Raw genomic sequence first — 24,126 nt, 5'->3', positions numbered from 1 at the left:
GGGCTCTGGGTGGGGGTGCGGGCTGTGGGGTGGGGCCAGAAAATGAGGAGTTCAGAGTGCAGGAGTGCGCTCCAGGCTGAGGCAGTGGGTTGGGATGCAAGAGGGGGTGAGGGCTCCGGCTGGAGGTGCGGGCTCTGGGATGGGGCCAGGGATGAGGGATTTGGGGTGCAGGAGGGGGCTCTGGGGTGGAGCCAAGGGGTTCGGAGTATGGGAGGGGGCTCCAGGTTGAGGCAGGAGGTTGGGGTGTGGGAGGAGGTATGGTCTGTGGGCTGGGGGTGCGGGTTCTGGGGTGGGGCCAGAAATGAGTGGTTCAGGATGCAGAAGGTGGCTCTGGGATGGGGCAGGGCATTGGGGTGTGGGAGGGGAGGGGAGGACTCCGGCTGGGGATGAGGGGTTTGGGGTAAAGAAGGGTATTCTGGGCTGGGACCCAGGGGTTCAGAGGGCAGGAGGAGGATCAGGGCTGAGGCAGGGGGTTGGGGTGTGGGGGGACTCAGGGGTGTAGGCTCTGGGTGGCACTTTCCTCAAGCAGCTCCTGGAAGCAGCGACATGTCACCCCCTGGCTCCTACATGGAGGCAGGGCCAGGTGGCTCTGCGCATTGCCCCATCCACAGGTGCAGCTCCCATTGGCTGTGGTTCCCAGCCAATGTGAGCTCTGGGGGCAGCACTTGGGGTGTGGGCAGTAGGCAGAGCCCCCTGGCTGACCCTACGCCTAGGAGCCAGAGTGGGGACATGCCGGCTGCTTCTTGGGAGCCGCACAGTGTGGATGGTAGCAGGGAGCCTGCTAGCCCTGCTGCACAACACTGCCAACTGGACAGTCCTCAGCCCAGTCAGCAGTACTGACCAGAGCCACAAAGATCCCTTTCTGACCGGGTGTTCTGGTCAAAAACCAGACACCTGGTCACCCTAGCTACGATAGTAACTTGATACCTGTCTTCACAGTGTTGACTCTCTAGGGGCAGGAGATGTTGCATGTCTACTATACTGTTTAGCCATTTTTTACATTAATATTAGGGCTAGACAGAAAATGGAAGTGATTTCTGTGGAAATTTCTCCTTTTGGGGGGGCGGGAAATCAAAATATTTTGATTCAGAAATGCTACTGTGGTACCTCCTGCTTCCATTTGTATAGGTTAGGCTTCAGGGTTGGACTACATCTCCCATAATGCACCACAGTCTCTCCTCTTGTTGAGCGGAGGCAATATATAATCTGAGTCCCTGGCTATGGTGCATAATGGAATATATAGTTTAGCTGAGGAGCACAGCCCATAGAGGAGAATGGAGACATGAGGAAACCATACTACAACTCCCATGAGGTACCATGGTAGCATATTCAAACTGAAATATTTTGGCATTCAGGTACTCTTTTTTTGGACAAAAAATAAAAAATGTCCATGGAAAGCAGGCACTTTTTGCAAAAAAAAAAAAATTCATTTAGTTGAAAACTCAGTTTTCTGCCAAAAAACAGTTTGAACCAAGAATGTTCTACCAGCCCCAACTAATATATAGCGGTAATTCACAAATTCAAAAAAATGATATAATGTAAATTTGTAGGCACTAAACTGCACCATATTTGTTACTTTATATTAAATATTCCTGAAGTATGAAGAAGAGTGGTGAGTGCACTTCAGAAAGACTTCACTGTGAAAAACTTTTAATTTATTCTTTTCAGGGATTCTAAGTGATCCTTAGAAGCTCACCACAGATACAAGAGCTCACATTCAAAACACAAGTATAAGATGATGGGATGATTTACCTGGGGTTGGTCCTGCTTTGAGCCGGGGATTGGACTAGATGACCTCCTGAGGTCTCTTCCAACCATACTCTTCTATGATTCTAAGGGGAAAGGATGGGCTTCCTGAAATATCTTGGGACAGAGTTTATTTTTATTTTCACTGAAAATTCATATATGAAGCTGATCAGATTCAGAGTCAACCACCCACTCTTTGCTGCAACCACTCTAGAAAGGACTCATTTCTCCATTCAGGACTGATTAGCTTTCGGTAGTTACACTAAGGGAGCAACAACCTTCAGTCACCATCCTTATGGCGTTTGCATATAAAGTAGGATTCTCAGTGTAGAAAGTTGAACAACCCTCACAGACAGTGAGGGGGAAAACTTCAAAAAAGTTCTGAGACCAGATTTATTTTTGTAGCTCAGATAATCATTTGAACAATCCCAGCCTTGGAAGGTCCTGCAGCCCTCCACCCCACAAAACTCCTTTCCCCAAGAGGCAGTGGCTCCTCCTATGTGATCCTGCTTTCTTGGTGAGCTATAGCAGCCTGCTACCCCCTCTGACAATTGCCAGGAGAGCCTGCTCTACCTTTTTTCTCCATCTAGCATTGTCAGTAGGCAACCTGATAGGCCTTTCTCTCCACCTCCACTGAGATTCCTATCAAACACTAGCCAACTAGTAATGGTTACAATAGAGGGCAATAGGAGCTAGCAGACTTTATTTAATTATTAATAAAACAAAAAACTTCTAAATGATTCAGACCCATCAAACTGTGCACATAGTCACCTATGTAACTACATGATCTTATTTCGTTAATCCTCTCATGAGCCCCTGTTCTTTTGTTATCCTTGCTTGTTGCATAATAGATTCGTACCGCTTGGGGGAACAGTGTCAAGCTATGTGTTTGTGCAACTACTAGCACAATGGGGCCTCTCTCCTGACTGGGGTCTCCAGAAGCCACCACAATACAAATAATAATAATAATCTAGCAGAGGAGGGCAGAAGCATAGCAGGCCCTCTCTACCTCTTGGGGGAGGGAGGATGTCTTCCCTCCCCCTTGCCCCGTCAGTCAATGACCTATAGGCCAGAAGGGACAATTGTGATCATCTAATCAGACCCCCTGTTTAACACAACCCATAGAACTCCCCAAAAATAATCTCTAGAGCATATTTTTTAGGAAAACATCCAATCTTGATTTAAAAATTGTCAGTGATGGAGAATCCACCACAACCCTTGGTAAATTGTTCGAATGGTTAATTACCCTCACAGTCAAAAATTGATGCCTTATTTTCAGTCTGAATTTGTCTAGCTTCAATTTACAACCATTAGCTCATGTTATACTATGCTAGACTGAAGAGTTCATTATTAAATATTTGCTTCCCATGTAACTATTTAGAGACTGTAATCAAGTCATCCCTTAACCTGCTCTTTGTTAAAATAAATCAATTGAGTTCCTTGAGTCTATCAGTATAAGGCAGGTTTTCTAATCCTTTAATCATTCTAGAGGCTCTTCTCTGAACCCTCTCCAATTTATCAACATCCTTTTTGAACTGTGTCTCTTGAACTCTTGAATAATATTCCATCAGTGGTCACAGCAGTGCCAAATACAGCAGTAAAATAACCTCTCTACTCCTACCTGAGATTCCCCTGTTTATGCATCCCAGGATCGCATTAGTTCTTTTGGCCACAGAATTACATTGGGAGTTCATGTTCAGCTAATATCCATTATGACACCTACCAAATCTTTTTCAGAGTCACTGATTCCCAGTATAGAACCTCCCCCCACCTTTCAGGAGTGGCTAGTAGGCCCCTTTTGCCTCTTCTGGGATGGGCTTGTAGACTGACTCCACTTTAGTCCAGTTGAGAGGAATCCAGAAATATCTCAGCCTTCCTCCAATCATTTCTTTTGGCCTCAAACAAAGTATCAAACCATATCAAAACTCTCAAAAGGGTTGAACTGGGTTAAGTACTATTATTGGGTTACAGGGTTTTTGTATGTGGAGCGTTTCTTATTTCATCCAAACCAGTTCACCCATCTCTACCCTTTGGAACTAAAGAAACTGTAGTCATGCCTTCTGCACAATCTTCTTTTCTCACTCAACCAGCTACCCAGTACTCCTTGGGAGCTCCATCAGGTAGAGTTCTAACTAACATGAGCTAGTGACAAGAAAGTGTTCCTCATTGTTACTGGGATTTGTATTTGACCTCATAAAGACGCCATATTTTTCCTCTAACCACCTGATTTATTTTAAAGAATGTTGTTTTTTTCACAACCCTCCCTGCCTATGTTTAGATTGTAGGCTCTTTGGGACAGGAAATATGCTTTTATCTGTGCTAGTAAAGGGTATGTAAATCTAGAGCACGGCATAAATGTTTTGTACTAATAATTATTATTCATCTTCTTGCCTTAGCAGTCTTTGTACAATAGGGACACATGCTGCATCAGTTCAGACAGTTCTTGTCAACCATCAGCTCTCCCTCTTTTTCTTTACTCCAAAGAATACGTTAAAGTACAATGTTGCAATACTTATTTATTTAAACTATTTTTAAACACCTAAAAAACATGAAGCCCTCTCAACTGCTTCTTGCGGTCTGATGGTCTTTTGAAGAGCTCTTTACATAGGTACCTTTTCAGTCTGGTCTTCCTAATAATGTACTTCTTCACTTTTTGATAGATCCAGTTTCTAAATGAAGTCAATGGGATCTGAATAAGGCCTTTTGGCACTGTCATTTCTTCTGGGTATAATTTCTGCCAGTAGAAGAGAAGAACAGTAGATAGATCTGGCACATCCCTCTCTCTTTTCCAAGAGAATTACAAATTATGCTCTTATTTTTACTCAAGAGTTATACGTCCATGTCAACTATAAGATAAAGCGTGAAACATTATGTCCCCAGCCTCAGCTCACTGATGAAGACAGATTCTTCCACTTAGTGGATGTAAGACATTCTTTAAAACAATACACAGAGGACAAAAGTACTTTCTGGGGGCCCATTTGCATATCTCCTTCCAACAAATTAGTTGGATTTACCAATTTCTAAGTATAGCCAGGGCCAGATTCTGATCACAAAAATATAAGTTTTACATTGGTGTAATTCCTCTGACCTCAACTAATTTACTCCAGATTTACAGCAGGGTAAGTGAGAAGAGAATTGGATCCTCTGTTTACAACAGATAGGGTACAGATTGAGATTTTGAGCTCAGCTCTTGTTTTAGTTCATATCAGCAAACACTGAGAGGTGAAGGGATGTCCTCCTTCAGCTCTATTTTCCAGACATGTGGGTCAAAAACTGAAGTTATCCAACCTGAAATTTGCTTTTCCGTACCACAGAAAAATTATTTTTAAAAAAAGTTAAACTAATTGCCCTGATGTTCTTGCAGTTGTTTATATAATAATTTGCCCATATGGTGGTTGTTGAAGACTTATTCTCGCCCTTCACACATTTGTGAAATGATATCTATTGCAATAGATTTTAGTCACATTGTCTGCAAGGCCATTTTGTCTTCCCTTCAGAGAAATGATGTCACCGGCCTACATTCTGCAAGCAATTATGTATATGAGTAGCTTTATACAAGTGATCATCTCATTGGATTCAGCAGGGACTACTCATGGGCATGTCTGCAGTATCAGGGTCAGAGTGGGAACACTGAGCCAGATGCTCAGCATAAATTGCTGCAGGTCCATTGGCTTCAATGGAGCTACGATTATTTATGCTGAGAATCTGATCCATTGCTTCCAGGTCCTTCCCCTGGGAAGTTAGGCACCTGGGTGCTTTTTAAAATCTCTCTGGTCTCCTATCGGTATCTTTAGACACCTAAATACCTTTACAAATCTGGCCCTTAAACTCTCTCTTCCCCCACCTTTGAATCCCCCACTGTACTAGACACAAATTAACCCACAGATATCCCAAAGACTGTTAAGTCTGTGGAATCTGTATTCCTCTATTTATAGCTGGTATGTTTTTGTTAATGAACTACGTACACAGTATTTTTGATTCACTGGGGAAGTGATGGGACACAATTCTTCTTCCCCATCATGGAAATGTATTTGGTTTCTACCAACAATAGAGTACAGATCTCACAGATTTGAAGAAGTCATTCCAGTTATTTATTATACAAGAAGCTCAACACACTGGAGTTAAATACAAACAAAATGGTGCTGGAGGATCATAACTTCCAAATTCAAGACTTCAGCCATTTGGGTTTATAATCAATTTGTCACCCAATAAAAAAGATTAAAAGAAAATACAGCATGTGGCGCCATGACGCTAGAAAGAAAAAGCGCAGACTTCATAGGGTTTTGAGAAACCAACGGAAAACGCGTATTTAAAAAAAAGGAAACCTTAAAACACTAATTTCTACTGTCTTGATATGTCCTTAATACTTACTGCCTAGAGTTTTAGCATCAGCACATATAGGACAAGAGGAGAGCAAGAGAGACACAGGCAGGTAGTTGAAATGGAGACTGAACTAAAAGTAATTCAGACTGTAGTATATGGGGAGCTACAAAGGTGACCATCCTCAAATGTGAAAGTATGGCATTTATGTATATCTCCAGAAGAAACTAACTGGCATTTCCAGACATTACAGACCACTTGAATTATAGTCTAGATTGAGTTAGTGCCCTTCAGTTGCTCAGACTTTATTACCTTTTCATTTATTCCATCTGCTTTCTCAGTTCCACCAGTTCAGAATGGTGTGGAACTCTGTAATCATACTTTTTAAAATAAGGAAGATGATCTTGATGGCAACATTTTGGATGGCCTGGAGGTGGGAAAATTGACAGAATAGATGGTAGAGAGAAGGAGGCTTCTGTAATTAGGCTAGGAAATTACCAAAATATGGATTAATGACTTGGTTGGGAATGGAACAAATTTTGGAGATGATGTAAAGACAGAAGTGGCATGGGTAGGAAAAGAGGTAATTGGCTTAGTTTGCAGCAAGGGAGATTTAGATTTGATATTTGGAAAAAATGTAACTATAAGGATAGTTCAGCTGTGGAACAGGTTACCTACAGAGGTTGTGGAATTTCTGTGGCTGGAGATATTTAAGAACAGGTTGGACAGACACCTGTTAGACCGGGGTGCTGGAACAGTTTTTATATTGGAGGTGCTGAGAGCCACTGAACCAAATTGTAAACCCTGTATCTGATGGAAACCACTTCAAGCCAGGGGATGCTGCAGCACCCCCAGCACCCAGGCTGATAGGGATGATCTAAGTATATTTAATCCTGCCTCGGCGTGGAGGGTTGGACTAGATGACTTCTTGAGCCCTACATTTCTATAATTCTGTGATCTAGGGAAAGGGCCTGGACATGAGTGAAGATGGAAACAGAGGAATAAAAACTGATACCACTCTTCCATTTAGATCCTCCGGCACATGCAGCCCAAGTCTCACAATTCTGGCCTTCCATATATTTCTTTCACAGTTATAATGCTCTGAAACATGCCACAGAGAAACCTGCAGTAGGTACACTGCTGCCTTCACTAAGGAGTCTCTCTGTACTCCCAGTATCTCAGTGAAGGAGAAGACAATACACTTTGTATCAGTCACCGTGGTTATATATAGCACAGTTTAAAAAAAATTGCATTTTGTAGGCTCCCAGGTTCAGTGCCTGTAGGAAGCCCTGAGGCACAGGGTGACTGCATGACAGCTTGAGTACTGAGGGGAGTGAGGAAAGAGTGGATTGTGCATTTCACAACAACAGAATCTCCTCCCAGCCAATAAAGATGATTAGAGCCCAGTCTAATAAACAAGTATTACATCATCTCGCCTGAATGAGAGATGTTGTATCATGTCTGTCTCTATTACAAAGCCTGTGCCAATCCATCTGAATAGTTCAATCGATCTTCTCTTCTCTACATAAGATATATTTAATGCATTGAACTCTGTGGTAGCTAGATGCCATATAGATAGTTATGGAGCACCACTTCCAAACGAGAGGACCCTAATCTAGGTCTCTCCCTCATTCATGGTGGTTTCTTCAGTGGAATGGTTTTGCTTTGTTTCTTGGATGGTTGTTGCTAGCCAGTGTGCAACTGCCTTTATTAGGAGATGCCTGTGTTAGTAGATTTGCCCAACATCTTTCTTGTTCAGAATACCATGAAAGCATCAAATTTCTGTTTCTTTTTGGACCAAACAATGCTTAATATTAGCAACATTTACACACAGACAGACACATGCCTCTGACCAGATGGATGCAGGTCTCCTTTCTTCTTTGTTCATATCTGACACATCACTTCACTCCCATGCTGTAGAGAACAGGGGAAAATTAGGAATAATAAAGTGAAAACACTTCCTAATTGGACAGAGCAATTTAACGTAGGTAGCCCTCTACTTTCCAAAATGCCAAATCAGCCTCCACTTCACCTCTACATTTTGGGACTGTGCACTACAGAGATGACAGCTTAGTACAATTGTAGAAATCTGAAAATCAGACAATATGGTACATGCTCTCTGTTGATTGCACACACGCTCAATACAGCATCACAATGAGAGAGAGAGTCCTTTTAAATTATCCTAATTTCTTTTGGTATATTCAGATTCCAATTACTGTAACAAGAAAGAAATCATCTGCCTACTGTGTGTGGACCTTTCACAGCCTTTCAGTCTGACAAAGATCCAATCCTTTGTTCTCTTATACAGGCCTGGGTATTCATTGCTAAGCCTAAGCTCTTCATATAAAAGGCTTAGCTATAAATAGATTTAGGACTGAGCCATTGCTTGTAGAGATACCACTTGTGTTTGTTCTTCATTCTTGCTCAGAGCTTTATCATCACAGTCAGGGAGCTGCCACATTATTTACAGACAGCATAAAATCTGATTTCTTCTGTGCACCTTTCATGCCTCCCACTGCTACAGGACATATTTCTCAATTTACATTTAAAAAGCTACTGACTCCTGAGTCTCCTCCATTTCCTCTGAATTTCTCTCATTGATAAATAAAAAAATACTGTTCACTGATGTGATGCATAAGTTGCATTTGGCAGACCAGTAGGTTGCATGCTGTTACCCAAAGACCTAGTCACACTCTTTTCTTTTTTCTTGGCCTGTCTCAGGTATTTTTCCTCTCACTAAGATTTATTCCTCTTTTTAGATGTCTACTGTTTTCAAAGATTAAGTATTTTTACATTAAATTAATATCTGTGAAAGGTGCCATGCATACAGCTCTGGAGACTAAAGTCTTCTATTTACTGACAGGAAAAGTAAGTCTCATGCTCTGCCAGTAAGTGTGCCCCACCCTATAGAGGAGAGATAAAAGGAGGCTAGAAAGGAGAAGGCTACAGCCAAGAAATTATTGAGATTCAAATCCGAATTTTAGGCAGCAAAGGCAAAGAAGAAGGGGCTGCTTTTAGAGATCTTATACAGGGAGCAGCAACAGGAGTCAGCGAGAGACTCCGAAAGTTAGAGAAAAATAGGGAGAAGTCAAAGCTGACCCCAAGGTGGAGAACTTGAGTGACAGGGAGTTGTCAGCTACAATGGGAAAGAGGGGAAGGGTGATGGTTTAGGAGGAAAGAAGAGTTCAGTTTCTGATGTGTTGCGTTTCAGAAAATGGGAGGACACATAGGAGGAGATAACAGGCAAAGGTACTTTCCAATTGCCACTAAGCCAAAGCTGATCCAGTGATCTGGAGATGGCTGCCTACGTTTCCCATTGCTAGTCTCCTGAGCCACCCAATCCCTCACTTTCACTTTTTCTAATGCTGTTTAATTTTTTGGCTGCATTTCAGATTCCCTTTCATAATTTCTTTTCTAGGACTCAATTTCTTTCTTGGTAAAGTTATTTTTGCACCATCTCCTCAGGATTTGCCTTCTCTTGAATAGCTTATTTTTAATCTTTTATTTTTTATCCCTTTTCTTGATTTTGAGCTCACTTGCTGCAGATGGAATGAAATGTGCTCATATAGCTCTCCAGTTCTTTCCTCTTCTTACACAAAGCAGCTTAACTAGAATAGTCAATTTGACTCTATTCAAACAAAATCCTTTGATCATAGGAAATCACGTTGAAAATGCTCTGCATGTCATTTACTCACTGGATGTGTTTACACCAAATAAAATAGGGCTGGTTCGAGAACAAGTAGCTGTGCACTCTACATTACTGACCAATTAATTCAATGAAGTGTTAGATACACACGTCCATCTTTTTCACTGGTCTCTTTCTAAGACTCAAATAAGCTTTTGCTTTTACTGACTGATACACTTTGCTAAATGCTTTCCTTTTTTTGGAGAAACAGTTCCCTCGAAACTCAGGCTAATCAAAAACAGAACTAGGAGGTAACAAATAAAGGACATTTGATCTTACTTTGAAATGTAAACCCCAGATCTGACCCACCCATTTTATGGGCACATAAGGTTGAAAGGGAGTGAAAATGATTGCTTGGGAGTCAGCCATCGAGGGTCCATAAAAGGGGACATACACCTGAAAGCAGAAGGAGTTCTGCATGGGCTCACTATGAGAGCACAGAAAAGGAGTTGGAGGAGGGATGGTATGAATCTGCCATTGTATGGGTTCTATGGCCTATCCCTCACTACCACAGCAGTTGTCCAGGCCATTAGCCTGTGGGCTGGAGCAGGGGACACAAACCATGAGCTGAAGTTAGAATGCCATCACCTTGAGTCCTGCAGAACTCCTTGTTCAAAGACTGCTTATTCAGGGGCAAGGTTTGGAGCCTGAACATATCATTCAGTTATGCTGATATTTCATTGTGGTTTTTGTGATTGAAAGTATTATTTATAAAGTAGGTCACACAGCACTGACTGTTGGGAATGCCTTTCAGATATTGTACTGGCTTTGACTTTGGATGCTATGAAAGAGAGGGAAAAAAGCACAAGGATTTAGGAAATGTGCTTACGGGTGTGCTTTTAGATTCTACTTTTCAAAATTAGGTGGTTATTTTACTTCTGCAGAAAAAGGCATGCACAGGTGCAAATGAGTAATCACATATGCCCAGAGGTTATTACATGCGCAAATATTCATTTTACACACACAGCTGGATACTTTGTGCATGCCAGAATTTGTTTGAGTGTATATTTTTCAGATGCAACATAAGCACTTCCTGTGGTTTTTGAAAAATTGTCCCTTATTGATAAAGGTCATGCAATTTCATAATAATTCATGCATTTTTAGTTTATAAAATCCCATTATTTGAGCATTATGCTAATAGCACTAATGCTGCCCCTGTTTCCCAAAAGTAACTGTCAGCTTCCATTTTGCCGCTGGCAAATCTGATGCGATTGCCAGTGCTCCAGTAATAGTTAAAAAGCAAAGCAGTTTAAAACACTTTCCAAAAGACTTTGAAATGGGCTCTCTTGAAAGTTGTCTGATGCTAATGGGGAAAACAACTGACTTAGAGATTGACATTAACGGCCATATTTTCAAAAGCACTGCAATCTAGCCTTTTAATTTATGCACACAATTTTGAGAGTGCAAGAATTTGGTACCTCAGATCTGCACAGTTAGAGTTTCAAAGATGCAGAAATAAGGTAAGGGACAAGCCACACTGGCTTTCAAAGAGGCTTGTGCTTCTAAATCACCCATGAAGATGCTTTTGAAAATTGCTGTTGTGCCCCCAAAAGTTGGAAGATGTGTGAACACATTTTGCTGAAGCAAAAATGGTTGCGAGAGCAAAATTGCAGGGGCAAATTTAGAGGCCATGTTTGAAAATTTTGTCTTGAGTGAATCTACAGGGAGGGGAGGTTTTCTGGAGCCTCCAGCTGCCACAATAAATGAAAATTAGGGGAGTATTTTCAGAGGCACAAATGTCAGTTTGGCACCAAACTCCTATTTGTGCCTTTGGAAATGTCTTCGTTAGTTTATCCCAGGCCTTGGGAAAGTGATAGTTTTCATATTTCAGGAAACAGTTAAATTCCCCATGATTGTGCTCTGAAGACATGGCAAAGCTTCCTTCACCTTTATCTCATCAATTACAGGATGAAGGAAAGTGCAAACCTCTAGATGTAACAAAGTTAGAAGGTGCGGAAATTGGTGTTGACAGCAGCCTGGGTAAACCATTTGTGTTTAAATGCATGCCTCAGACTGGAAACAAGATTTTCTACTATTGTGCAACTTCAAACCAAGAGATGAAAAGGTAAACCATTATTTATATTACTGTTTTTTCTAGAGCTTGTGGGGGTGTTTTGTGCAAAAATTTCTCTAAAAGACACCTGTCACTCACCTATAGGAGTGAGGGTTTGATTTTGAAAGGTCCCAAAAATTATTTTTCAGCTTTCTACAGGTTTTCAGAACAAATAATGTCCTCATGCCACTCAGGATTTCCCTGGGTGAAAACATGCCTGATTTTTGTGACCTTAAGAGAGAATCACCACCCCCACCCCACTGCCCCCCACCCCCCACACACACTCTTACCTCCATATCCTCATCCCACTACTTAAATGGAATAGTAAATCCTCTCATGGATTTTTACTTGTTTATACATAATGTCACACCCAAGTATAATGTCACTCAATGTTTTGGCCAGCAGAGCACTGAAAAAGAGCACAGTCCCTTCCTTACCCTCCCCTCTGCTTGCCCTGTCACATTTGTTTTTTTACCCCATTTTAAAACTTTTAACCCACTTACAAGAGTCTGTTGGTCTCACTGCCCTTAGCATTGGTTTTGTGTCGCAATTAGGGAATATTATCTACACGGTAACTGGGAGAGTGCTTCCCGCTTCAAGGAGCAGTGTGGCTGGGGGTAGCAAGAACAGCGGCTCAGGCTAGCCCACCCAGTCTCCCCTGGGGATGTACGGTCCATGCTGCCCCGGCCACATTGCTGTTTTCAGTGCACTAGCTCAAACAGAGCTAGCATGTGTCTGTCTGCTGGAGCTTGGAAGCACACTCCCAGCTGCAGCATAGAAATAATCTTAGGGAGCTTTTGAAATCTACTGCTTTCTTTCAGCTGCCACCCAGGGTTTTAAACTGTTTTAAAAAAAAACTGCATGTAGGTAATGTTTCTTTTAAGCAACACTTTCAGACAGCCTGACGCATTTTAGGACAATCTAGCATCCATTGTCAGAGCAGTTAGGATGTGTTTGAAACCAATTTTCCTTGCTTTTTGCTTTCTTCTGTATTTCCAGAAATGTAAAGAGATGAAGGATGAATTATTTGATACACCCAACCTCATCTATCCATCCATCTATAGCTCTGTACTTACACAGCTGCTATTATCATAGTATCTGAGCACCTCCCAAGTAATTAAATCTAGAAATAACAACAACATGCGGTGTGCATAGTGTAGTTGTGGTGGAGTGGTCATACCAAACAGTTGCACAACCTGGTCAGGAAATCAGTCTCCTTTGTTTTAAAATACCCAGTTTGTTGTAGTATTTTAAGTTTACCTTCAACTCTTACTCAGCCTAGTAACAAAAGAAACAGAAAGAATTGTTAATTTGTCTACAGATAAACTGTATTAAAAAGAATCCATTTTCTGTAACATTGCTGCACTTATAATAAGCCTAGTCTGTTGCTGGCAAATTATTTCTGCTGCTAGTTAGAAGTGTCATCTTGTGAATAACGCTCTAAGCCTATGTGTGTGTTTGTATATATAGTTATATATTTTCAAGCCTTAGGATGGTCCTCAATGTTGCACGTGTCTTTGAAAGATGTCCATATCAGCAAACGAAAAGACTCTGTGAAGGATATTTGTTCCATTGTACCAAGCCAAGTTATTCTTTTTTTTCTTTTTTCTTTTGGCATTTTGTAGGTGGCTGGAGGCTATGGATAAAGCTGTGCATCCTGTCCATCAGGTAATGCTTTATTATTTGGGTGGCAAACTACTCTAGTGAATTGAGCACAAGATTAGGAAACAGGACCTCCTGAGTGATACTCCTCTCTCTGACACAATGGGGGCTGCAAGCAACTCAATCTCTCTGGGTGTCAGGTTCCCCATCTGTGGAATGGTGTCTGTTACACTTCTTTGCCTCAGAGTTGTATAAAATTGGGTGTAGTGAATGCCAGTGAAAATGAGGTAGGATCAGAAGAGGCTAAAATAGGGAAAGAACAAGTTAAAAATTACTTGGACAAATTAGATGTTTTCAGGTCACCAGGGCCTGATGAAATGCATCCTAGAATACTCAAGGAGCTGACTGAGGACATTTCTGAGCTATTAGCATGGATTTGTCAAAAACAAATCATGTCAAACCAACCTGATACATTTCTTTGACAGGGTAACAAACCTTGTGGTTAGGGGGGAAGCGGTAGACGTGGTACATCTTGATTTTTGGTAAAGCTTTTGATACTGTCCTGCATGACCTTCTCATAAATAAACTAGGGAAATGCAACCTAGACGGAGCTACTATAAGGTGGGTGCAAAACTGAGGGCAGACTTTGGTCCTTAGCATGGTCCTTGGAAAACCATTCCCAGAGAGTAGTTATCAGTGGTTCAGAGTCATGCTGGAAGGGCATAATGAGTGGGGTCCCGCAGGGATCAGTTCTGGGTCTAATTCTGTTCACTTCATCAATAATTTAGATAATGGCATACAGAGTACACTTATAAAGTTTTCAGATGATACCAAGCTGGGAGGGGTTGCAAGTGCTTTGGAAGATAGGATTAAAATTCAAAATGATCTGGACAAACTGGACAAATGGTCTGAAGTAAATAGGATGAAATTCAATAAGGACAAATGTAAAGTACTCCATTTAGGAAGGAACAATCAGTTACACACATACAAAATGTGAAATGACTGCCTAGGAAGGAGTACTGCGGAAAGGGATCTGGGGGTCACAGTGGACCACAAGCTAAATATGAGTCAACAGTGTAACACTGTTGCAGAAAGAAGCGAACATCATTCTGGGATGTATTCGCGGGTGTGTTGTAAGCAAGACACTAGGAGAAATTCTTCCGTTCTACTTCATGCTGATTAGGCCTCAACTGGAGTATTGTGTCCAGTTCTGGGCACCACATTTCAGGAAGGATGTGGACAAATTGGAGAGAGTCCAGAGAAGAGCAACAAAGATGATTAAGGGTCTAGAAAACATGACCTATGAAGGAAGATTGAAAAAATTGGGTTTGTTCATTCTGGAAAAGAGAAGACTGAGAGGAGACATGATAACAGTTTTCAAGTATGTAAAAGGTTGTTACAAGGAGAAGGAAGAAAAATTGTTTTTCTTAAACTCTGAGGATAGGATAAGAAGCAATGGACTTAGATTGCAGCAAGGGAGATTTCAGTTGGATATTAGGAAAAACTTCCTAACTGTCAGGGTGGTTAAGCACTGGAATAAATTGCCTACAGAAGTTATGGAATCTCCATCATTGGAGATTTTTCAGAACAGGTTAGACAAACACCTGTCAGGGATGGTCTAGATCAGTGCTACTCAAAGTGGTGGTCCATGGACCGGTGCCAGTCTGCGAGCCATGGGCTGCCGGTCTGCGTGCACATCGGAAAAAAAAATTGCCGGTCCCCCACATCAGATAGCTTGAGAAGCACTGGTCTAGATAATACTTAGTGCTGCCTTGAGTGCAGGGGACTGGACTAGATGACTTCTCGAGGTCCCTTCCAGTTCTATGATTCTATGCCATTTGCACAAAACTCTTAAAATATACAGCACCACACACGCTAAGGACCAAAGTCTGCCCTCAGTTATGCACAAAGCTCTCATTGACTTCCATGGGAGCGGTGGGTACATAATTAAGGGCAGAATCTTTAGATGTAGCAGGCTTTTTTTGCGAAACAGAGAAGGGGGTTGTAAATGTTCGCCATATAACCTTCCTTGCTGCTTGCTTTGATTTATCCCAAAGTTGGGCCAGGAGATGTATTGTGAGACTGGCAATGTCATCCTCAGGTTTTCATTGTGAAAATTGCCCTCGCATTACTCTCTTTGAATCATACCACCTGTCAATAATTGCAAAAGGGTCATATGTCTGGTATATAATTAATTAAATATTGTTCTTGTTATGTGTATTACCGTGGCACCTAGGAGCCCCAGTCATGTGACCAGGACCCCACTGTGTTACGTGCTGTACAAACACAGAACAAAAAAAGTCCCTGCCCCAGAGAATTTACAATGTAGTATGAGGCAAAGGACAACAGATGGTACAATATAGATAGACAGGGGAGAACAATTGAAACACCATTGCCTGTGGTCTCAGCACATCAGCTTCCTGAGGATTTCCTCAGTGTAGTGGGAATCATTACGTGGTATGGAGCCATATTAGAAACCGTTGCCACCTCTCTAAGTGTCTGCGTCAGGATCTTGGACAAGGAAAAGGATGCGTGGTTGATGTCATTTCAATGTTCCATCTGCTGCCACCAATGGTTTAAACTGATTAAAGAAATCTGATGTAACTATAAGCCATCTGACTCATTTTAGGCCATTCTAGCATCCACTGTCAGAGCAGACAAAATGCATTGACAACAAAGTTTGCTTGGTTGGTGTTGTGTGTGCGCATGCGCTTGGTTGGTTGTTTTTTTGTTTGTTTGTTATTTTCAGAAGTGTAAAAAGATGAAGAAGGGTAAATTATATGATACGCCTCAACTCCTTTTTCTATCTGTTTATATAGCTATGTATTCTTGACACAATTTACAGCAAACAGTTCCTGACCACCCCCAAGATCCAGGAGCTGCAAAGACTTCTTGAAGCCACCTTTGCCAATTCCCACCTTCTTCCACTACAGGACATTCAAGCTTTTAAAAAAATTATATTTATCTTGATAGTATCCCTTTAAATAAGGGTAGATTTTGAGCCTGTTTGTTCTCTGGTCTTGAGCCTTAGCTGAGATCATTCAAAGTTGGGGGTCAAGCCTGGGGTAAAAATCTAAATGTCTTTAAAAGGACACTGTCAAGAAAATAAATCAAAATTTTAAAACAATTTTCTTATTTAGATTAAAAACTACATCCTAGATCAGTAAAAAGGGAAGAATTTATAAAAATCTAATTTACTTTTCAATATTCATGCTGTTTATTTTTTGCAGTTTAAATTAGTTAGTTAGGCTTTAGATTATAGTCCATTTCTCCGTAAGAGTCATTTCTCCAATCAGTGTGCTACAGGGATGGCTTTGCAAACATTCAAGGGAAATGTTTAGTTGTTTCTTTTTAAATTATTTCCATTAGAATAAAATCAATAATAGAAACATTTCTATTGGTTTCAGATTTTATAGGAGCTTATTATTACAAAACCTACATTTGGGGCCAAATAAATCTGACCTTAGAGTGTGAATGCAAATTAATCTACTGGGCCTGAAAACAAAGTAAATGAAATAAATACAAAAAATTATAATTATGCACCCAAAACCAAAGAAATAAAAAATAAACATAGCTTAGAAAACAAGCCAAAAAGTACTTAAAAGCAAAAAAAGTAATAATCTTACTTTAGTTTGATAGGAAACATCATAATAAAAAAAGGCTTTAAGCTATCAATGTCCATCTTATCTCTTGCAATAGAAAGATCTTACTTTGATTCAGCCACTAACAGCATAATTAGCCATTTATTGGACCTGTTTTCTAAGTTACTGGGTGCTTATTTTGATTGATTTGACTTTTTAGCTTTGTCTCTGAGCAGACAATAGCCCTTTTGGGGTAAGAGGGTTATATACTGATTTCATTGCACAACTTGTTTCATTAGTAAGTATTGTTTTCAGCTAATTGCTTTCTCCCATTTTTTTAAATGAACTTTGCATTCATTTTTCAGTTTAGCAGAGAAGCTTTTTGTTGTATTGTCTGAAATGCTACTCAAGGTGCTGTAACTGAATTTTTAGAACCACCAGCAAAAACATATTACAGGCCTGTAATACTTCATCTCAAATGCAGTGGCTCAGCACACTAATACACTGACACTATGTCCTCCTAATGAACCTAGATGGGGATATCTATTCCACTAATGCACGGTGTAACACTACATTTATCTATTGCACTCTGCTGCAGTAAGCCCCAGGAGGTTTCCATTTCACAGTAAAGAATATAGCTAGCTATATAGGATCAACTCTTTTCTCTCTCTCTCTGCCTTGTCAAGGATGAGGAAGAAATAATTGAATGAAAAAGAAAACCCCTACAGAAACAGAGCAGGATGCTACCAATATTACAGACACTCTCCCCAAGGACTTCAGATGACAATGACATAGGTTGACGCAACATTAAAAATTGCAGATAAACAAAGCATGTTAGGTTTAGATGTAGAAGTTTGGATCCAGATGTCCTTTAGAAGTAAAAAAAGAGGGAGGGAAATTACATGGTTCCTGTTTAAACTCATTGTAGGCAGGTCAGCTGTATTAAATGACCTTTTGTGTATTTCCTCCTGATTTTTACTAGCTCTGCTATCTTTCTGTGTACACTATATATATTAGCACCTGGACATTTACATCTATAATATTAGCACCTGGACATTTACATCTTCTAGAAATGGCTCTAAAGAAATCCCTGACTAGCCAAAAAGATTCCACCTTCTAGAATGGAATTGGAAGGCCAACCACAGACATCTAGCACATGGTCATGCATTCATCCAAGTCTCATTGCCATATTCTGTTCTCAGATACTTCTGCGCAACTCCTGTTGATGTGAAAGTATCTGAGGCCAGAACATGATCGTTAGTTCTATCTTTGGCAACAGTGAGTACTGAAGTAATAAATAAGGAGAAATGAAGTCAGGCAACTTCCAAAACAGCTAGCATGATAGTCCTCTTAGTACAGTTTTGGTACTAACAAAAATTGAAGTGTAGAATATGTGCAGAAAAAGACAAAGAATTCCTTTAAGAAGGAATGAGAAGACGATGAGTAGTTGCTATAAAATATATGCCTGTTAATTGCGTTTCCAGAACCCTTGATGTTCCAAATCACAGTAGCAATAAAAGCTATTTTTAGAACAGGGGATTTGGGGCTAATGCCTTTGCAGAATAAAAGCATGCTCCTCATGAAACTATTTTGTATTAACTCTACAGAATCACGTATGGGTAGATGTCACCCTGCACAACACCAGCCTTCCACCCCTCGCTATCAAAAACCCAGAGTGTCTGGGTCTCCTCCACCAACTGGACAAAACCAGGGATGTGTGGATTCAGCACTACTGCATTCTGAAGGATGGCTGTTTGTATTTTTATGCTGGCATTCGCTCCACACATGCCCTAGGTAGGTGATACTCTTTGTTTTTAAATGATTCATATTAACATGAAAGAGTGTACACTATTTTAATGCAAGTGTTTTATTATTCTACAGGTGAAATAGTGCCCTTCCTGGCAGAAATCATATTGGGGTTGGCAGGTTAGAGAGTGAAGTATTGGCTGAATGTTAGTGACAAGAGCCACCCTGCCAGAGCGGGTCAAAAATTGCTCAAGCTCCTTAGCTTCATCCCACTGACAGCACACTCTGCTGCAAACTGCCCTGAGTTATTGCTTGGAGCAGGTTTCCATGTGATTATGGTATTTCTCCATTATGTAGGCAGGTAAACTCCTCTATCCACTGGGGGAGTGGAACTTCCACTGGGCCAACAGGGCCAGAGCCAGCTGAGCTCAGTCTGCTGGTGGGGCCAGACCCTACTCGTGGTGCTCTGTAAGTTGGGAAGGTAGTGACTCCCCTTGGCAGCTCCTCCAAGATTGGGGGAGTGGGGGGCACTCAGCCACCGTTTGAAGACAGCAAGACAGCAAGGCCATCAGGGGTCCCCTACAGAAGACTTCCAAGGTAAGGTGGAAGCTGGGTCCCAGGAACTAGTACTGGCACTTGGGACCAGCACAGCACTGGGGAGAAGGGGTGTTTCAAGAAGATGGAGCAGCAGGGAGGGGGGCAGCAGTCACCTAGAAAGGGGGATGAGGCTCAGGGCCAGGAAATTTGCTGCTCCCAGTCCTGAGGAGTTGGAGGTAGGAGGTACTAAAGAGGGTTGCTCTCAGATCAAAGGACAGACCACTTCACTAGGGCTTCAGGTACACTGCAGAGAGGAGGAGGGTGGAGCTCTGCCTGTTACACATGTTGAGGGACCAGGCTGCCCTTCAGCATATGTAGCAACACTAACTGGATGTATGGTCCTAATGGTAAGCTTGCTAGGGGATGAGGCCAAGCCCCCAACATGATAGCATATATACTGTCATTAGCTGCACACATTAGAAAACTTGTTAACTCTGTGTGATTTTCTTATACACTTCAGATTTCTCTCACCTTGTATGTTCCTGCCTGATTGGCTACTCTTTTCTCATTCCTCTGCCTACTGGGGAAATACATTTAGCTGTTGTATTGGACAGTATTTTACTATTTGTTACAATTCAGTCAACAAAGAGGTTTTGTATTATAATTTAATAATAATCTTTAGCACTCTTTAATAATAAATAATAATAATATAGCACTCTTTAGCTTCAAAGGGTTGTACAACAATGAAATAACTAGTGCTTACAATATCTCTCTGGGGTTGAAAACTGAGACAGAAACTTGCCCAAAGTCATACAGTGAATCAGTAGCAGAACTAGAATTAGTGATCAGGTATTTTGGGAGGTTAGTTTTGTGCTCTAACTTCTCAGCCTCATGCCCTTCTGGTCTTTAAATACACTATTGTTTAAAATAAACCAAACCAGCTTTCTTTGACATTGTAGTGGATCTTCTCTTGCTACCCTAACTCCTTTTCTGAACTGTTCCAATCTTATTGCAGATTGTACCTTACAAACACAGTTTCCACTGACACTGTGTTAACTGGTATCTCCTTGGTACCTGATATGATGTCAGTAGGACTATTAATGTAGGACTCACAATTTGGAAGACAAACTTTGATAAACTTCGAATCAGCTTCCTGGGACATTTAAGTAGAGTTGTGTAAATAACTTATGTTTCAGTTCAGTGGCTGAACAGTTCAGGTTGACCTGAAACAAAAACTTTTCAAATTTTCCAGCAAATTGAAAATCTCAAAATTTCCTTTTGGGTTGAACAAAACATTTCATTTTTGAGGATTTTTAAAAATCTTTTAAAATAAAATTAAAGTAAAATTTGAAAGGAAAAGTCCTTTTAAATCAACAAATTGAAATTGTTAGTTTTAAAAAATGAAAAGGAAAGGTTTTGGGAAGGAATGTTTGGGTTTAGTATTTCAGTTGGAGAAACAATTTGGTGAATTCAACATGAATTTGCAAAATGTTTCAGACAACTCAAGCCTGCATTTTTCATTTTAAAAAGTCTGAAAAATGTCACCCAGAATTACTTTCAAGCCCATTATCCACCATGTAACCATAAACTGAACAGTTATGATTTCTTAGGGAAGTGTAGTCACTGACACTGAGGCATAGATGAATAGGTCATGAAAAGTACGTAGCTGTTATGTATGTAACGCCCACTCTTCAGAGTTAACTGCCTTGGCTGCTTTTGGCAACACTTCAAAGAAAGGGAACTACTACCACCAGCAGGAGCTTGGAATTTTGAAATTTGCCTCTCCTTCTGAATTTAAAGGGACAATAAAAATCAAAAGCTATCAAAATTATATATTTTTGTCCATTCATATTTAATAACAAGCTAAATTCTTTCTAAGAAATCCTTACATCGGTACTGCCAACCTGTGTGCCAGCCAGCATGAACAACTACAAATGAAAAGTTGAACTCAGTCAAAATGCCTCAAAATGGTATTTTGAGCTTCTCTCTTTCACCAATAGAAGTTGGTCCAATAGAAGATATTACCTCTCCCACATTGTCTTTCTAATATCCTGGGAGCAACTTGGCTACAACTTCACTGCATGCTCTGTTTGGGTCTTTTCTCGCCCTGGCCCCAACTTTGAGTTAGACACAGTCCATATATTTCAGAGAAAACCCAACTGGCACTGTGTTGGAATTGGAATTGGAATTTCAGAGAAAATTACTGGCACTGTGTTGGAATTGCACACATTAACAGCTCAGTAGTAAACACACTGAAAGAAACTATATGGAATCCACTCCTTACTTACAGCTGATCTTGTTCCCATCAAAGCTGCTGGTAACGCTTTCATTGATTTCAGTGGAAGCAGGATCCATCACCAGGTAATAATTATTTGAAAGCGGGTAAAACGATGTGTCTAAAATACTTGACAAAATGAGCCACATTTGCAAAAGCAACTTCTAAATTCTCATGACCAAAATTACACACCCACATTTTGAGGTTTGCCCCCAAAACTGTGTGTTCAAAAAGCTGGCTGCATGATTTTCTGTGTATGAATGTAGAACATGGGTTAAGGCTATTGTGAGTATTTGGACCCATAATCATTTTAAGTCTTAATTTTATATCTCTGCTATTGACACTTCAAGTCAGAGCCCTAGTGCCCTGTTTCGTTTTGAAAAGTGCTATGTAAAAATGGCATTTTCTTACTCAAAGGAACTGCTATCTGTGTATTCATATTCATATCTGCTGACATAAGTGACATAAGTACCTTTCTAATGCTTTCTATTTCCATTATCCCTGTAGAGTCAATGCAGCCAAAAGGGACTGAGCTGGATTTCAATACTTTTCATGTAGCAACAAATTTATTTACTAAGTTCCAGTAAGGGACAGATCAGTTTCATCTTTGCAACACCATGGAGAGCACAGGTGTAACCAAGGGCAAAATTTGGACTGTAGTAATAAAAATATTTAGCAGTTGTATAGTGTTTTTCATCCAAAGATTTGTAGAACCTTCATTGATGGTGATGATGTGCAAAATTAAAAGAACTCAGTTTGACTTTTATATCTCAGGTAGAATTGCAGGGCTGGCAGGTAAGAAAAACAAATATTTGTTTTACTTGTAAACTGAATACATTTGATCTGGAAATCATTGTAACTGAGGAACTGCCATTTCTCCAGTCACTTTTCAAAGTAAAAATGGACATTAATGTTTTTTCACTAAATATTTTTATGTATATGTATTTTAATTCTCTGTTACATTATTTTTGGAAGCATCACTGCCTAGGTCTCTGAAAAGAGAATGTAAAAACCTTTCCGTTGCTAAGTAGAAGGAAAGAACTTGGCACATATGCAGTTTACACCAACAAGTGGTTCATACCACTCTCTATTTGTGCTGTTTCCCTTTCTCTAGGTGGGATTTACCTGCAAGGTTACACTGTAAGCGAACAGACACTTGGCTCCAGGAGATCTGTAATTGAAATGAAACCCCCATCTGAAGAGTTTCAAACCTTCTACTTATGTGCAGAGAATGTAAATGAAAACAAACGGTAAATGGAGATCTTTGTTTCACTTCTCTTTGCCAAACTCTTAGAGCAAGTAAGAGCACTGTGGTTCAAGAATGTTTGCTAAAATCTTTCCCTTTTGTTTTCACCTGCTTGCTTTCATCTCTCCGTAACATTAGTTTTAGTCACACTGCAGCAAAATATGCTGGCACATGTGAGTCATGAGTTCTGTTATTGTCATCACTGGAGTTATAGCAAGGCTGAATTGCGGCAGTTCAAGGGGGAACCTTGTGATGGTAGCTCTCATAAGGATGTGTGAGTAGTCATACTAAATGGAAGCACCTAAGTGCCTTTCATGATAGGTCAGACTAAGTGAAAAGTAGGTACTTCTAGTTCTCACAGACGAATTACTTCCAACACTGATCATCATAATTAAAAAAATTGCCTATGAAGTCATTTTCTAAAAGCTACATTCTGTAGTCTTAGTGCAGAAAAAACTCCCACTGATATCCCTAAGACTAAAAGTTGTAGGATTTGACTTATAATGAGAAGCTATTAAATAATTTGGAAACTTGTGCCCAGATATGTTGCTCTTACAGCCAGTTCTTCCCTTCCCACTGTCTCCAGTCCACTTATTAGCATTTTTAGTGACAAGACAGTACAACAGATTTATAAAAAACAATTTCAAGAGAATTTTATCTTCCAAGTGCACATATGACACCCATTCAGTGGCAGTTGTTGGTCTTTCCTCTCTTTCAGATGGATTACTGCTTTGAAAACCTCAGTTAATAAATGGGTAACCCTACACCAGGCCATTCAAGACTTCATGAACCGACCACTGGAAGAGACAAAGATGTGAAAAAATATATAGTTTTTCTTCATACTTTCCTTTATAATACATTTCAAGACAATATCTCCCAACAGACAAGATATTTTAGCACCAGATGAACTTTAGCAGTGGTATGTACCACACATCTTTTGTAAACATTAGTAAATAAAAGCTAATTTATGTTACCTACATTGTGGATAGTCTTTTTATGTTTCTATTTGTGGTCCATGGTCCCCTAACTTAAGCAGAGTCACTTTGGATTTATACCAGTGAACAGGGATTTTGCCTGAATTGATAAACTACACTTCTTGCTGCATCATAATACAGTAGAATCTCAGATACAAACACTTTGGAAATGGAGGTTATTTGTAACTCTGAAATGTTCGTAACTCTGAACAAACCATTATGGTTATTTTTTCAAAAGTTTGTAACTGAACATTGCAAACTTTACTATGCAGAAGAAAAATGCTGCTTTTAACCATCTTAAATGAAACAAGTACAGAAACAGTTTCCTTACCTTGTCAAATATTATTTTTTAAACTTTCCT

At 40.4% G+C, this 24,126-nt stretch overlaps 1 protein-coding gene across 1 annotated transcript in view; it reads left to right on the top strand.

The window, feature by feature from the left end:
* The window catches only part of LOC141988184 (uncharacterized), a 65,716-nt gene extending 42,028 nt beyond the window's left edge, over window positions 1–23,688 (top strand). The window contains exons 9-13 of the mRNA XM_074954017.1: window positions 11,659–11,816; window positions 13,430–13,472; window positions 18,595–18,781; window positions 22,660–22,795; window positions 23,510–23,688. Of these exons, the coding sequence (XP_074810118.1) occupies window positions 11,659–11,816; window positions 13,430–13,472; window positions 18,595–18,781; window positions 22,660–22,795; window positions 23,510–23,609 (624 nt within the window). The 3' untranslated portion in view covers window positions 23,610–23,688. The remainder of the gene's footprint in view (window positions 1–11,658; window positions 11,817–13,429; window positions 13,473–18,594; window positions 18,782–22,659; window positions 22,796–23,509) is intronic.
* The last annotated feature ends 438 nt before the right edge of the window (window positions 23,689–24,126 follow it).

The sequence above is a fragment of the Natator depressus genome, chromosome 5 (genome assembly GCF_965152275.1).
Source record: "Natator depressus isolate rNatDep1 chromosome 5, rNatDep2.hap1, whole genome shotgun sequence".
Taxonomy (NCBI): Eukaryota; Metazoa; Chordata; order Testudines; family Cheloniidae; genus Natator; species Natator depressus.
This window is presented reverse-complemented; position numbering and strand designations above follow the sequence as displayed.